Consider the following 15229-nt stretch of genomic DNA (forward strand, 5'->3'; position numbering starts at 1 on the left):
CAAATCCACGCTTGACATTTAAGCTCCCGCTTTGCTTCTGCTGTGGAGGGAAGTGAAAAGAAGTTATCAAAAGTCTGGAAGAGGCCCCAGATGCAGGCTCCTGGTGGTGTGTTTCTCCACAGGAATTGGCCCTGCAGCAGCTCAGCACAGACTCCGGGTACAGCTCATCCCCGCGACCACACTCAGGCTCTGGGCACAAAGCAGTGACCAAGGCCACCCTGAGAGCTGAGATACTTCATAGAAGCTCTGTGCTAGGGCACGGGAGCAGCAAAGGGGGAAGTGGTGGGATGATAGCAACGAGCAAAAAGCCAAATTATCAGGAAAAAAGAAGTCAAACCCCACCGGGGCAATATTGAGGCCACACTGCATCCTCTCCTCTAAGTACTTCCCACAGAGGTGAAACACCCAGAGCCCCCAAAACCCTTCCACCACCATCACGAAAATCAATGCCAAAGAGATTCAGATTCAGTGTTCCTCTCCTCCAGCTTCAGGCAAACATTAAAGACCTTCTTTAAATGTTAGCCAGAGGCAAACAGTCCATACAATACAATTTGGCAACAAATAGCAGTGAACATTCCAGGTTTTATCCAGATAAATGTCCCCACCCATGCAGAGCCCACAGGAACACCACCAATCACGCACCAAACACAGGAATTATTAATACTTGCAGATATTTTGGGTTTCCCCCCATTTTTGGCCATCCACGTGTAAAAACTCACATTAAACTCCTCCCTAAAGAGCTTCCCCTCGTCTGCCGACCGTATCCGGATTTCCTCCTCTAGGTTTTCCACTGGGATAGGGAAATACTTCTTGGGGCCCGAGGGAGACCTGCTGAGCAGCATGACCCGTTGCTGTTCTGTCAGGACAAGAGTAGCATGTGTTAAAGACATGGCCAGAGCGAGAGATTTCCAACTACAAATTAATCTTTATGCTGAAAGATGCCCAACCAAACTTCTACCGTGACACTCTGAGGTGATAAAGGTGATTTAAAAGAAATAAAAAACCAAATCATAGGCCAAGTATTGGTGAAATTAATGATTTCTGTATTTACACTGGATTAAAATGTGACCAAGTTTTATTCAGAAAAGGAGCAGGTTCTTTCTGCTGACAGGACAGGGACTGCATGGGCAGCTTTTGGCACCTGTCACCGAAGAGATGCTGTGAGATTATTCCATTTAGAGGGGAAATAATAACAATAATAACGATAAAAATTTATCTTTAACTTGGCAGCCACCAGAAACTGTGCCCCAAGAGGAGCTGCTGCCCCTGGGCACAAGCACCAGCCCAGCAGGAAGCTGATGGGTATTTTTAGGGTTTTGACTTTCCCTCCAGCTGCCACCCTCTTTAACTCACTCATCACTTCACACACAGCGAAGTGCAACTGGCAAAACCCACAGACTGATTCGTTTTTATCTTTAAGTGTATCATTTTTCTCTGGGTTGTGGCTAAAACAGCTTGCACGGCCTTTCCAGGTTTGCTGGGTTTGAGCTGGGCCCCACAGTGGAGCCAGCCCGGGGATCCCCGCGGGCAGAAACAAACCCAGCACAACTCAAACCAGTGGGAAACATTTTTAACTCCTCAGAGTGTTTTATTTCACTGCCTCTGGCTTAAAACTGCCCCATCTCAGCCCCTACTTCCCGTTCAGAAACCACCCAGTGTATTCACAAAGAGTTAAGGACCTTTTACCCCGTTTTAGGAAGAAATACTGCAATTCTTTCTCGAAATCCAAAGATCAGTGTCAGAAACGCGGATCTCGGCCGGCATTCTGGTAAAACATCTCCCAAGAGCCCAGGCAAGTTTTACACAGAAACATTTGCTGTATCACAGCTTAAAGTGAAACTTAATTCAAACCACCAACTGAAAATTCAGATTTTATACAGACTACTTGAATATGGATTTCTAAATATGGATCTCTACTCCAAGGCCAGGTTGGATGAGACAGCCAAGTGTTGGAAGGGGTTGGAACTGGATGAGTTTAAGTTCCCTTCCAACCCAAACCATTTGTGACCGTATTTTTTTAAACTATTTTCTCTTTAATAACAACCCTGTCAGTTATATTATAAATAAAAGCAAACATTGAGTAATTGTTAATTAGAGAACAAGGCACACACAAACAAACCTGAGAGTCTGAAAGCAAATCTCTCCATACCTTGCTCTTCCAAGATCCCATTTGGCATCTTTTTGTCTCCGGAGCTCACCACGGCTTTCCTGTGTCTCCTGAACCTGGAGCAGAGACACCACGTTAGCCTGGGCACCTCTGCTGAGAGGAAGCAGCATTTCCCCACAGCCCTTTCTGACCCACCATGTAATTCTGGAGAAACTCTTTCTGTTCATGCTGGCAGCGCGAGCAGGGCGGGCACGGCCCCGTCTGTGCCGTGCCGAGGCTCTGCCTCCCCTTTTGCTTCCGTGGGAGGGCACAAAGGATGGGGCTGAGCCACTGCACGGCCCTACAAACACCCACCTGAAAAAGTACCCCACCAGCACCACGAAAATGATGACCACCAGCACCAGAATGAGCAGCGAAGTCAGCAGCTCCTTGTGCAAGTTGTTCTCCTCGGTAGAGTCTGGGGATGGAACACAAGAAATGTGGAATATTAGACATGGATCCTCCTCTGGCGCAAAAGCTGTGCTTGGTGCATCAAAAACTCTGTCCAATAATCTGCCTCTACTTACTAAAAACATCACAATCACTTGGCACAGGCAAGCTCAAATGGAAAGTTATTTTTTTTGTTTGTTTTTAAATTTCCCCCCCCCCCTTCAAAAGCACAACCAGACCACCCACTTCAGAGAAAATCAAGGATACTTTTTTGGAATGCCTGGTTAAGCAAGGGATTTACCTGTAGTCAGAGAAAGCTGAACAGGTATTAAGCTGAATTTGAAGTCCATTAAAAGGTCTGCTGCAGTGCCCTTATGCCCATCAGCTGCTTCTCAACCAGACAGAAACCACCCAAAAATGCCACCTTTCATATAGATTTTATTCACTCGTATTCTATATAAATATACAAGCGAGTAGGAATAATGAGATTTTCCTCAGAATGGAGATTAAAGAACATCTTTGTTCTATCTGGTACAAACTCTGAGCCTCACCCTTCTGTTCCCAGTGTTTTATGCATGTGTCTCTTTACCTTTCATTATGCTTCTGTAACCTTTTAGTTCTACTGAATAATTCAATATAGAACAGATTAAAATCATTAAAAACCCAACATGTTTTATTTAAGGGAGCCAAACTCCCAGCCTGAACCTTCAGCAAGCAAAACACAAACCTACAACCACTCCTCCAAAATTAATGCAATTTCTGTTGCTGCTGGTATTTTAGATTTTTTTTCCCTTTTAAATTACATTTACACACTTCTAATGGGTTTTTTTACCATTCCTACAGTGGTCTTTGAGAGCTGACAGATGGAAGGGTTGGATGGGATATTAGGAATTGAGAATTGTTCCCTGGGAGGGTGGGCAGGCCCTGGCACAGGGTGCCCAGAGCAGCTGGGGCTGCCCCTGGATCCCTGGCAGTGCCCAAGGCCAGGCTGGACATTGGGGCTGGGAGCAGCCTGGGACAGTGGGAGGTGTCCCTGCCATGGCAGGGGTGGCACTGGGTGGGCTTTGAGGTCCCTTCCATTCCAAACAATTCTGGGATTCAATCAAATATTGAGGAGCACATAACACCTGCAATAACTCAGAAAGGATTCATATGGATCAACCAACTACCCAAAACTGATGGCTGCAAAACCATTTGAGTCTTGGGAGCAGCTGGGAACTCTCTGTGTGCTCAAGCAGGGTGTGAGGGCATGGGAAAAAATCCCTTTAGAGGCACAGGTGAGCTCAGGACACACAGGGAAAGAAGGTCTCGTAAGTCAACATCATAATCCGAAGCCAGGGAAGGCAATAAAACGCACGAGAGATGACATTTAAGTGGTGTATAAAGATAAAAGTGACAGGCATGACAAAATTGTAATCAGAAGCCATGACTTGGCAGGGTTTCAGGAAATCACTCTTGGAAGGAGTGTCTGGATGAAGATGAATCACCACCGAACACTTTCTGTGCGCTGTTTTGCAACTCCGTCTGGAAGCCGAGGGCTGACGGGGAAACAAACACAAAAATTCCCTATTTTTGCCCCTCGCAGACAAAATGCAGCCACTTCCACCCACTTTTGGAGCTTAGAAATGTCACCCTCAGGATCTCAGAATGCTCCAGGATTTGGGGGTTTGTGTTGGCTCTCTTTAGCTCTGTGACAAGACCCATGACGTGAGGGGGAAAAACAATGAGTTTGTCTCATGAGACAGTTGAAATTTCCCTCAGACAATTACACAATAAAAAAAATCACCCATCTCTTCCTTTCACAGAACTGCTGCACCATTTTTGGGGTGTCTTTGGAGAAGTGATTCCCACGTAAATACTGAAAGCTCAACCCAAGCTGGGAGAAGTTGAACCTTCTGCCAAATCGCTGCCCCCATTTCTTTAGCCAAGGGCAGAGCACCCCTGCCACAACTGATTTCATTCTCTGCCCCAAGATGTCACCTCTCCTCCTACCATTTCACAAGGAAATTGGGTCAAAATCCACAAAAAGTCCCTTCTTTGTACCTGGGCACATCTGTTCCCAAATCCTTGCAGTTGTTCACCAATGCTCACTTGCAGAGCCTGTGAGTGAGGCGCGGTGTGGTTTCATTTTTTACCTGCAATTTGTTTTAATATCAGTAAATTTATAGAAGTAGCCCAAAAATTGCATGAGAAAGTTAAAACTGAGCTTAGGCCACTGCAGACCAGAGACTGAAGCATATCTGCCCAACACAACTGTCCCCAGACCAAGGAAGGTTTTAAGGGGAGACTGAAACAAAGGCCTGAAATAATTTTTTAATCCCTACTGCTTCAAAAATTCATGACTGAAACATCCCAGTAAATGGATGTGGTGGAGGCAAATCCTCCAAAGCAGGGAAACTTTTCCTCTGCTCCCACCCCAAGAGCTGTGGCCCAAACCCACTGGGATTTCTGCTCACAGCCAGCCAAAGATCATCCCAAGGGAATTTTTTTAGAGATATAATGAAAAAGTGACTTCAATATTCACCAGAGAGGGGGATTATCACCAGGAGGGTGCTGACAGCTCTTGTGCTTCCCCTGGCACCCACCAAGGCTGACTCAGGGTTCTCCCTGGCTCCATCCCTGGTGCTGCTGGCCCGTGGCTCTTTCTGGAAGCACATCACCATGTCCTCCAGGGTTGGGATGTTCCCACTTCCCATTTGTGTCAAACACAAAGCCAGCCCCAAGGAGAATGGGATTAACAGCAGCGTGTGCACATCAGTGATCCTCCCTCCACATTCCCTCCCAAACTTTGATTTTTCTCCATCCTAGGATCAGCTCCTTTGCATTTTTGGGTAAAATGGCCCATGAATAAAAGTGTGATTAAAACACTTTTTCCCCCTCCACAAAAGCAAGCCAGCAGGGCAAGGTTTGCCCTAATCCAGAAATTATTCTGGTAAGTGACACAGAACAAAATCTTGTTTAAATGAGCACAGGAGAAATCCCACAATCACCAACTCTATTTATGCACAGGTCTGATCTTCTTTTCAAAAACCAGAGACATCACAAACAAACATCCAACAGGGAATATGACAAAACCCACACTAAAGCCTCTCAGGCTATTTTTGGAAGAGAAAACCCCAACCCTGCCATGCCTTGGCTGCAGGAAGGCAGGAGCTGATGGGCAGCTGATAAGCAGGAGATTTGTTTGCTACATGTGAAGCACAAGCCCAAATCAGAGAAAAATATTAAATAAAGGAAGGGCAAAGGAAAAAAGACAGGTAGGGGAGGGAAACCAGCACCCACAGTGGCAGAAAACAGGAGGCAAGCAGCAGTAAATGCAAGTTTCATGTCTCAGCTGAATCCCACTCAGGCAAAGCCAGCACAGCCCAGCTGGCACTGCAGGCACAGAATCACTGAGCAGTCTGGGCTGGAGGGACCTTTAAATGTCACCCAGTCCAACCCTCAATCCGAAACCACCTCTTTCTGGAGTTCTGCTTTGCAAACTAATTCTTGGAATTGAGTGTCTACCAGCAGAGCATCCCTCTGGCATTTAAATACCAAGTAAAAGGAGCCAGATTCCATCTTCGTAACTCGGTTTTCTGATGCGGCCTCATTTTTCCCATGAAACAACCACGAGTCTCGCAGGGAAGTCCCACCTCTGGGTCCCTTCTGGATATTTCAGAGTCACAGAATGGTTTGGGTTGGAAAGGACCTTAAAAATCACCCGGTGCCACCCCCTGCCATGGGCAGGGACACCTTCCACTGTCCCAGGCTGCTCCAAGCCCCAATGTCCAGCCTGGCCCTGGGCACTGCCAGGGATCCAGGGGCAGCCCCAGCTGCTCTGGGCACCCTGTGCCAGGGCCTCAGCACCCTCCCAGGGAACAATTCCTGCCCAATATCCCATCTAAATCTCCCCACTTTCAGCTTAAAGCCATTCCCTGTGTCCTGTCCCTCCATGCCTTGTCCCTAGTCCCTTTTCCAGCTCTCCTGGAGCCCCTTCAGGCCCTGAAAGGCCACAATTAGGCCATGCCAAAGCTTCTCCTCTCCAGTCTGAACAATCCCAATTCTCCCAGCCTTTCCTCCCAGCAGAGCTGCTCCATCCCATTAAACATTTCGGTGCCTCCTCTGGATTCATTCCAGCAGCTCCATGTCCTGTGCTGGGGACCCCAGAGCCGGACACAGTGTCCTGGGTGGGGTCTCTCCAGAGTGGGGCAGAGAGGGAAATAATCTTATTTCCAGCATCCCACTGACTTGCTGGAAGTTGAAACCAGCACCAAACAGGACCCCCAAAGCTGCCCCATTTCCTGCCTCTTAACCTGCAGCTCCTCTGATATTCCTCCCCTCTGCACGTTCCTGCAGCGGCGGTGGAAAGGAACGACAGGATTCAAAGGCACCAACCCCATGAACGCTGGCGGAGTAAATACCAGTGGAATGTAAACATTTGGAAAGGTATTTAAAGGTTTACAACTGCTACTCCCAGGCTGCTTCCACATTTCAGCTACTCAACAAGTAAAAATACAAGAGGAAGTAAAACAATCCTGTCCATGACTAATCCTGGAGAATTTACAAATATTGGAATTAGCAGGAGTTATGTGAATGTCATGGACAGTATCATGAATAAACAGTCTGTAGCAAGGATCTGAGAGCATTAAGCTGTCTCTACTGGAAATATACATTTATTTATGCAAATTCTAATAAATACTAGCTTGGAAGTTGGAACGACATGGTCCCTCCCAAGCCAAACCATTCTGTGGTTTATTTATTTAATACAGTTGAATATCTGGACTATATATCAGGGCAGCTTTCCAGTAAATGGCAGTGCAATAAACCCCAGAATATTCTCATTTTCTGAAAGGGAAATTTCAAGGTAGCAATTTCATGGCAGCAATTTCATGGTGCTCTTGTAGGAAGTAAAATGGCAGCAGAGCTAAAAACCAACCCATCCAGACAAGGCAACTGTGTTTTAAATAAGAATAAAGCTGATGCTGTAATTCAGCAAATCTTTGAAAAAATCAAGGCAGCTCAAATAATGACATGAAATAATTTATACCAATTCCTTTCAGAATCAAAAGCAGCTTATCTTTTGGGATCACTCATCAAATTAGCATGCAAAAGGAAAGCTGGATTTTTTTTAGGATCTTTTAGTTCTTTCTACAGTCTGTTAAATGGAGTTTTCTTTATGCTTCAATCAAAAATCTTTAGTTTTGTATTTAAAAGTGCAGTATTAGTTCAAAGGCTATCAAATTTATTAGATAATCCTGTTATCTTGGAACTCTTTCTGCAGCAATATATTTTCAGTGTGCACCTACTTGTCTGCCAGACGAAACTCTTCCTCCCTGTGAAGTCAGGAAGGCTTTGATATTTTGGAAAAACAGTTTAGTCACACCAATCATTTCTGTATCATATCACTGAAATTAAGATTTAATGAAAATAGGGATGATCAGATTACTCTTATCCATATTATTGGACTTAAATTCAACACAATTTCAAGTTAATCTTTGAAGATGAACAACATTAATGGCAAAACTCCCTTTGTTATTAAAATTATGGGAAGTGATAAAACCAACAAGTGACTTCCCCTTCTCAATTCCCATATTCTTGCATATTCAGCCCAATATTAGTAACTGGTTTTTTTACAGTTCCAGGTGCCAGACAAGATGCAGGGGCCGACAATGCTCCAGTGAACCAATTAATTAGCAAATTTACACTCAGCTAAAGCTTCATTTCTATTTATAATTTGGTTATTTTGGGAGCACTAAGCACAGCCACACTCAGATTGTCACTGCTGATGGTGGGGGCCCCTTGTTCCCCCAACCTCCACTTCCCCTTCCGAGCTCTGGGAGTGCCCAGGAAGAGCTGCACCCACCCTGCCCCTGGATTCTGGAGAAGGCAAATACTCACACCTAAATTAGCAGCGAATCAAAGACAGCTTTGGGCTGGAAAGACCCTCAAAGATGATTCTGTCCCACCCCCTGCCATGGGCAGGGACACCTCCCACTGTCCCAGGCTGCTCCCAGCCCCAATGTCCAGCCTGGCCTTGGACACTGCCAGAGATCCAGGGGCAGCCCCAGCTGCTCTGGGCACCCTGTGCCAGGGCCTGCCCACCCTCCCAGGGAACAATTCCTGCCCAATCTCCCATCTGAATCTCCTTTATTTCCATTTCTCTTACTACAACCAAGAACCGAAACAATCCAAGGGGCCATGAGCCAAGCCTGGCGTTTGATTCCTGCTCCGCTCTCCATCCCCAGGGGTGTAAAGTTCACAGGCAAATTAAAAGCAAATAAAGCACAAATCAGCTTCCTATAAACACTGGGTGTCAACAACAGTCACCTGAACAGTCGTCAAGACTTGGTCACATTGTTTATATGGGACATCAGCAGCTTTATCTCCCTGGCTTGGGCTGGAAGGGACCTCAAGGATTATCCCATCCCACCCCTGCCATGGGCAGGGACACCTCCCACTGTCCCGGGCTGCTCCAAGCCCCATGTCCAGCCTGGCCTTGGACACTTTTATAAAACCCTATTCCCCCTGAGAACAGCCCCTCCCCAGGACTGTCACTGGTTAGGATGTGGTTGTGGGAGGCCTTGAAGAGGAAGAAATCCTGCAAACAGAAATGAGGATGAATAAAAGGTGCTGTGGTGGCCCAGTGAGGAGGAGATTGCTCTCAGCTCCAGGGACAACACTCTCCTGTTTTTCACCTGACAGGACCTCACACAGGACACCTGCACCTCACCCCCTCTTCGAGTCTTTGCATGAGAAAACACAGAACTTGTGTAAGGTTTCCTCCTGGTGTTTAAATACATCCCTCCTGCTGTCTAATGAAAATTCACCTCCTATTATCCATGTCCACATCCCATCAGATCCCCGGGGACAGCTCCTGGGCCAGGCAGACCTCACAGCCCAGGCAGGAGACTCCCTGTGCTCCTCCACCTCTCCCAAAGCCATCCTGGGTTTTCCCATCCATGGGAAAGAGAAAGTGAAACCCCAACACCACTCACGTGGAGACCAAACCCACAGGGCAGCTAGCACCATCAGAAATGTGTTAGTGGGGTCAAAGTCCTGCAAAAACATCCTGGACTGTGCCACCAGGGAAACCTCCCTGAAGTCCCTTTCCATGCCCATCCTAACCCCACAGATCATGTCCTTACTGGTTGTTGTGGTTGTTTTGGGCAGTTCAGTTCCATTGGGTGGCAGAGCTTGTGCAAAAATAAAACTAACACAGAGCAGCAGGAGCGAGCAGGAATGTTCCATCCTGGACCTGGAAGAAAGCAAAGTGAAAGATAAATTTTCAGGGCAAATCAATATTATGGGTTTTTTTATCTCGTGGCAGAAGGAAGAAAAAAGAAAAAGCAATATTTGCTTGAAATTTAAATGTATTATTGTTTTATACTCTCCCATTGCCTTAGCACTGAATGTTCAGTTCTGATGCAAAAAGAAAAAGAAAATACCACTTGTGCACACCAAAAATTCATTAAGGAGGTCTTAAATCCAACAACAGAATGGCAACATTCAGCCATGGTTCAAAGGTAACATGAGAAATCAGGGCAGAAAAGCTCCATCCATAAAAAAAGGTATCTGAGGACACTGAGGCAACGAGCCTGGGAGTCATTCCCAGAGATAAGAGGAAAATTCGTAACAAAGAGGAAAAGTTTTTACCACCAAACAGACCAGAAACACCAGAAAGTTTAAAGTGCCTTTAGCACACACTTTTCAGAGTTCCCTAATCCCACTTGACTCCTTTATCCACAGGTAAGGTGCTCCATGCATGAATTCCTTGGGAGAATGTGGGCCACAGCTGAGTCTGCTTTCCAAACACAGAATTTCGGGCTTTGTGAGACCAGAAAATCATTTCCAGTGTGAAGAAAGTTACAGGAAAGGTGTGATGAGAACGTGCTGTCTCTTAATTCAGGGAAATTCATAGATGGAGATAAATAAACTGGTCTAGAAATACTCCAATCCCTCTAAATCGAGGTGGAAAGTAACTGTTGTTACAGATTTGCTGTTTATTTATCCAGTCCCTAAGGAACAGATTAATTAGGAGAGGCTGCCATCTCAGCCATTAGCCAGTCCTGCTTGATTTAGAAATATTTTCACACAACCTTTACTTTGTGCCTTCCACAAATGGCAGGATTTATCCAGATGGTGGCTCTGCAGCCACTGCTAAAATTATATCCCTGGAAATGCTGCTCACCAGAGCTCCCTGTTTCAGGGTAGTACATTGAATTTAGCAATTTCCACAGGGTATTACACAGCCCTGCCTAACAACACACTAAAAAACCCAGGAACTTGGCAATCATGAGAAGAATCAGTAGAAAATCCTACCTTTCCATGTAAAGAGGGATAATCCACCTCAAATAATCCCTGGATAAGCTCAAGTAAAGAAAAATCTCCCGTAACAACAACTTTCACACCACCTTTTCGCCATTCTCACAGCTGTTACTCAGAAGTGAAATATTCCAAGTCATTCCCAGCCTCTCCAAAGCCTTGTCCTACACCCAGGAGTCAATTCAAACTCAGCACACACCTGGTATTCCTTGGATACACAGCTGGAAGCTCAGTTATTTTTTTCTCCAACATAACGAGTAAAGAAAGAATAATAAAGAGTATTATTAGCATCAAACTTGATTTTCTTAATTTTTTTCCCCAGTCCATCTCCCTACTAATTTACTCCTTCAATTCCTTCTACTACTATTTATAATTTAAGCAGACTAAATGTCTTACCACCTAATCCCATTCTTGGGGTTTTACAATCCCATTCTTTCCCAATCCCATTCCTGGGATTAGACAATTCATTGTGTTTAATGCCTCAGTGCAAACTGTGCCCGCGTCATTTTTAACATTATATAAACGTCCCAAATTAACAATTTATAATTATATTATATTTATAATTATGGAGCTCGGGACACGCAGCAGCAGTTAATGGAAACTGAAGGGAAGGGAAAGGAGGAAGATTTGGAAATGTGGAATACAACCAGGATAAAAAGTGGAATTAAAAGGGAATTGGTGCTGAATGCTGGGATGCTTTCCACCCTCAGCAAAGGCTGCTGAAATCCACTGGAATTTCAGGTAATCAATCCTGGAAGTGGCTGATTTTCCAAGGCAGTGCTGAGTTCGCTCTCTCATCCTTAAAATACATCCAGCTCCTTAAAAAAACCCTACAGAATAATTGGAGTTGCTGGAAGGTTTCCAGGAGACCGGAAAGTGAAAGGAACATCAGCGCTTCACTCCAAATCCCTGTCAGGAGGGTTTTCCAGATGCCAGTTCCCTGCCAGACCCCTGGAATCTGTTCTCTGGGATGTGATGAAGTGTGGCTGGAACACTCTGTGGTGTCCCACAATTTATCAGAAATAAACATAGCAACGAAGATTATGCAAATTCTGAGCTCTCGTTTTTGGCTGAAGCCCTTTGCGTTTCCACCTCCTGAAGAGAGGAGGGGGAAAACTCCAAGGAAATCCAGGAGCTGCAGCAGAGGTGGATGCAAAGGACTGGGCTCAGCAGGACCAAGCACTACATAGGACCAAGTAGAGAACCATGGAATTAAGGTTGGAAAAGACCTTTAAGATCATCAAATTTAAGTATTCCCCAGCACTGCCAAGGCCACAGTGCCCCATGTCCCCAGGTGCCACATCCACGTGGCTTTAAATCCCTCCAGGGATGGGGACTACACCGCTGCCCTGGGCAGCTGTGCCAGGGCTGGATATCCCTTTCCATGAAGAAATATTCCCTAATTTCCAATCTAAACCTTCCCTGGCACAGCTTGAGGCCGTTTCCTGTCCCTTCTCTTCCCACTGGGGTGGATGGGGAGGTGACCAAGCTGCAACCCCACAAAACCACCGTGAACTTTATATTTATATTTATGGCCTTTACACACAGGCCTGCAACGATACCATTTTCTGAACCAAAAACCCCACTGCTGCAGGCACAGCAGCATTTCCCACATTTTCCTTCCTCACAAAGGCACAATGTCATGATACAGCCTGGTAAAACAAGAAGGAAAAAATAGTAACAACTCTCCCGGGAGAACAGGCAGGGAGAAAAGCACGGCTGAACAAGGAAGGACAACCACGAGCTACCAAAGAAGCCTCTTGTTGATAAAAGTGGAAAGCAAAAGACCCAGGGAGAGACAAACTGTTATTATTACACAGCTCTGCTGTAGGGCAACTGCTGCCCCTCCTGGAAAAAAAAATAGGAACTGCCTTTAAAACCACACAGGAATACAGTGCATTTATCAACTTGGATCCTACTGCATCCAGCGTTGCTCCCTGGGCACGCACGGGTCGGCCTCTGCTCCCACGGAAATAGCAACAGGACGAGGACTGCCCTCAAGCTGTGCCAGGGAAGGCTCAGGTTGGACATCAGCAGGAATTTCTTCACAGAAAGGGTGATTTGACATTGGAAGGGGCTGCCCAGGGAGGTCTGGAGTCCCCATCCCTGGAGGTGCCCAAGGAAGGGCTGGATGTGGCACTCAGTGCTCTGGGCTGGGGACAAGGTGGGCATTGGGCACAGCTTGGGCTCCAGGATCCTGGAAACCTTTTCCAGCATCAATGATTCCATGATTCTACTCTGAATGGCCCAGGCACTTTGGGTTTATGTTTTTCAGTTCCATGCACTGATTTTTTTCTGTAGTTTATTACTACTCTGGGACACTTCCCACTATCCCAGGCTGCTCCAAGCCCTGTCCATCCTGGCCTTGGACACTTCCAGGGATCCAAGGGCAGCCACAGCCTCTCTGTCCAAGGAGGCAAAGCACTTGGAGTGTAAATGCAATTGCACAGGGATCAGCTCAGGAATCGGGGCAGCCTGTGACACCTCTGGACAGCTCCTCCCGGGATCGCTGCGGCCGCTCCTCGCACAGCCCGAGGAGGTGCCATGAGGCCAGCCCAGCTCCCCAAAACGTGAATAAATGGCATTATTTCCAGGGATTAATTGATTACCACACATGGCTAATTTCTATTTTGGCCGCAGAACTGAATCCTCATCTGACCTGACAGCTTAAGAGTAAAACCTGGGCTTTGAGAAAATAGGCCAACAAAACCTCCGTGGTGTCACGTGGCCCTGCTACAGATCTGGAGCCCTGCTCCTTTTTCCAAGGATGCACCAGCTGCTTCAGAGCAGGTTAAATTGATACCCATCCCTTTCATCCTCCTAAAGCAGGAAAAAATCAGAGAAACACCTCAGGTAACACAGAGGAGAGTGGAGATACTGTTGGGATTTGTGTTTTCCCCCCAGGCTTTTGAATCCCAGAGCTCAGGTCATGCCCCGGACTCTCAGTGCTATAAAAGTCATATTTGCAAGGATAAGGAGCATCAATTCAGAAAACAGAAATGAAAATGAGAGACATGAAAGCATTGTCACTGTAGGATGACAAAGCCATTGGCCACACTAAGTGCCTACCCCAAAATTTTGATAGTTTAATAAAAAAACCCAACAGAAACACCAGAAAGGCAACGAGGGGACACAGCCACCCTCTCTCCTTTGCTCTTCCTGCTTTCCCTCCATAAACCCCAACACACTGCTCGTCCCTGTAAAGATTCCCCAGAGCAGCTGGGGCTGCCCCTGGATCCCTGGCAGTGTCCAAAGCCACGTTGGACAGGGCTTGGAGCAGCCTGGGACAGTGGAAGGTGTTCCTGCTGTACAATGGGTTGGGCTTTAAGGTCCCTCCCAACCCAAACCAGTCTGTGATTCCATGATAAGAATCTCCAGGCCCAGTGTCCGTTTCTCCAGCTGCCTGGAGGTTGCCCTACCTGGAGCAGGTGAGCCGGCACGGCAGCTCCTTCCTGGCTGTAATCCCAGGCTCCAGGAGCTGCTCCCACAGCTGGCCTGATTCTCTTTTTCCTCAAGCTGTGGCTTCAGGAGAGCCAGGGACTGTGTGTGCTGACCCATCCCAGGCACTGCCAGGTTACAGTTTAACTGGAATTGCTCTCCCATGACCTCCTTCGTGGTTAGGGCTTTATTGCCCCATTATGTCATCAGGGTAGGCAATCAGTGCTGCAGCATTCCCAAAGAAACTGTTCCTCTGAATTCCGTGTTTACAAGATAACTGGAAAGAGAAGTGGTCCTCCCTTTTCCAAAGGAACAGGGGAAACCTGCATCAAGATGCAATCATGGAATCCCAGAATGGGTTGGGTTGGAAGGGACCTTAAAGCCCATCCCGTTCCACCCCTGCCATGGGCAGGGACACCTTCTGCTGTCCCAGGCTGCTCCAGCCCCATCCAGCTGGAGTTAGAGCCTTCCTGCCTCGCGTTTCCAAGGAAAATGAACAAAGAGCTCCAGGAAGTGCCAAGTCCCACAGACCCCTCTGACCACACCCAGGCCCTCCATCCCCATCCCCACTTTGGGAACCAAAACCTGTGGAGCTGCAGGACCTCGGACTCCTGCCCTCAGCCCACCAGGGACACCCCACCCTCCGTGGGCCATCAGCTGGAATCAGCTTTTCAGAATTCCTCCTCCTTGGGGTAACCATTCCACAGGATCTGTTACTTGGAGTTAGACATTAGGCCCCAAATCCAGCTTCCAGAAGTTTGATCAAGTCCCATGTTTTGACCTGCTTTAATATTCATGAGCTTTAAAAAACCCAAACAGATCAAGTTTTCATTTTCTTAATTTTGAACCCTTGTAATTCTTCCTCAGAGCCTCAGGGCGTCCTAAAATCCAGAAGAAAGAAAAAAGAATGGACTTGAGGTGTTTGTGGAGATGTTTGTGCACGTGTTCAGT

At 46.7% G+C, this 15229-nt stretch overlaps 1 protein-coding gene across 16 annotated transcripts in view; it reads right to left on the reverse strand.

Annotated features, from left to right (window-relative positions):
• Positions 1-15229, reverse strand: part of PTPRE (protein tyrosine phosphatase receptor type E) — an 89348-nt gene that overhangs the window by 20061 nt on the left and 54058 nt on the right. For 11 of the 16 annotated variants that reach the window (XM_048310504.1, XM_048310503.1, XM_048310495.1 and 8 more), the window contains 4 exons: positions 9664-9773; positions 2462-2564; positions 2150-2223; positions 720-856 (listed from right to left, as the gene is read on the reverse strand). In XM_048310504.1, the coding sequence (XP_048166461.1) occupies positions 720-856; positions 2150-2223; positions 2462-2564; positions 9664-9766 (417 nt within the window). In that variant the 5' untranslated portion in view covers positions 9767-9773. Of the gene's footprint in view, positions 1-719; positions 857-2149; positions 2224-2302; positions 2395-2461; positions 2565-4579; positions 4605-9663; positions 9774-11039; positions 12114-14259; positions 14362-15229 lie in introns of those variants that run through there. The other 5 variants (XM_048310509.1, XM_048310496.1, XM_048310492.1 and 2 more) reach the window with 5 other exon arrangements.

This window comes from Corvus hawaiiensis, chromosome 8, assembly GCF_020740725.1.
Source record: "Corvus hawaiiensis isolate bCorHaw1 chromosome 8, bCorHaw1.pri.cur, whole genome shotgun sequence".
Taxonomy (NCBI): Eukaryota; Metazoa; Chordata; class Aves; order Passeriformes; family Corvidae; genus Corvus; species Corvus hawaiiensis.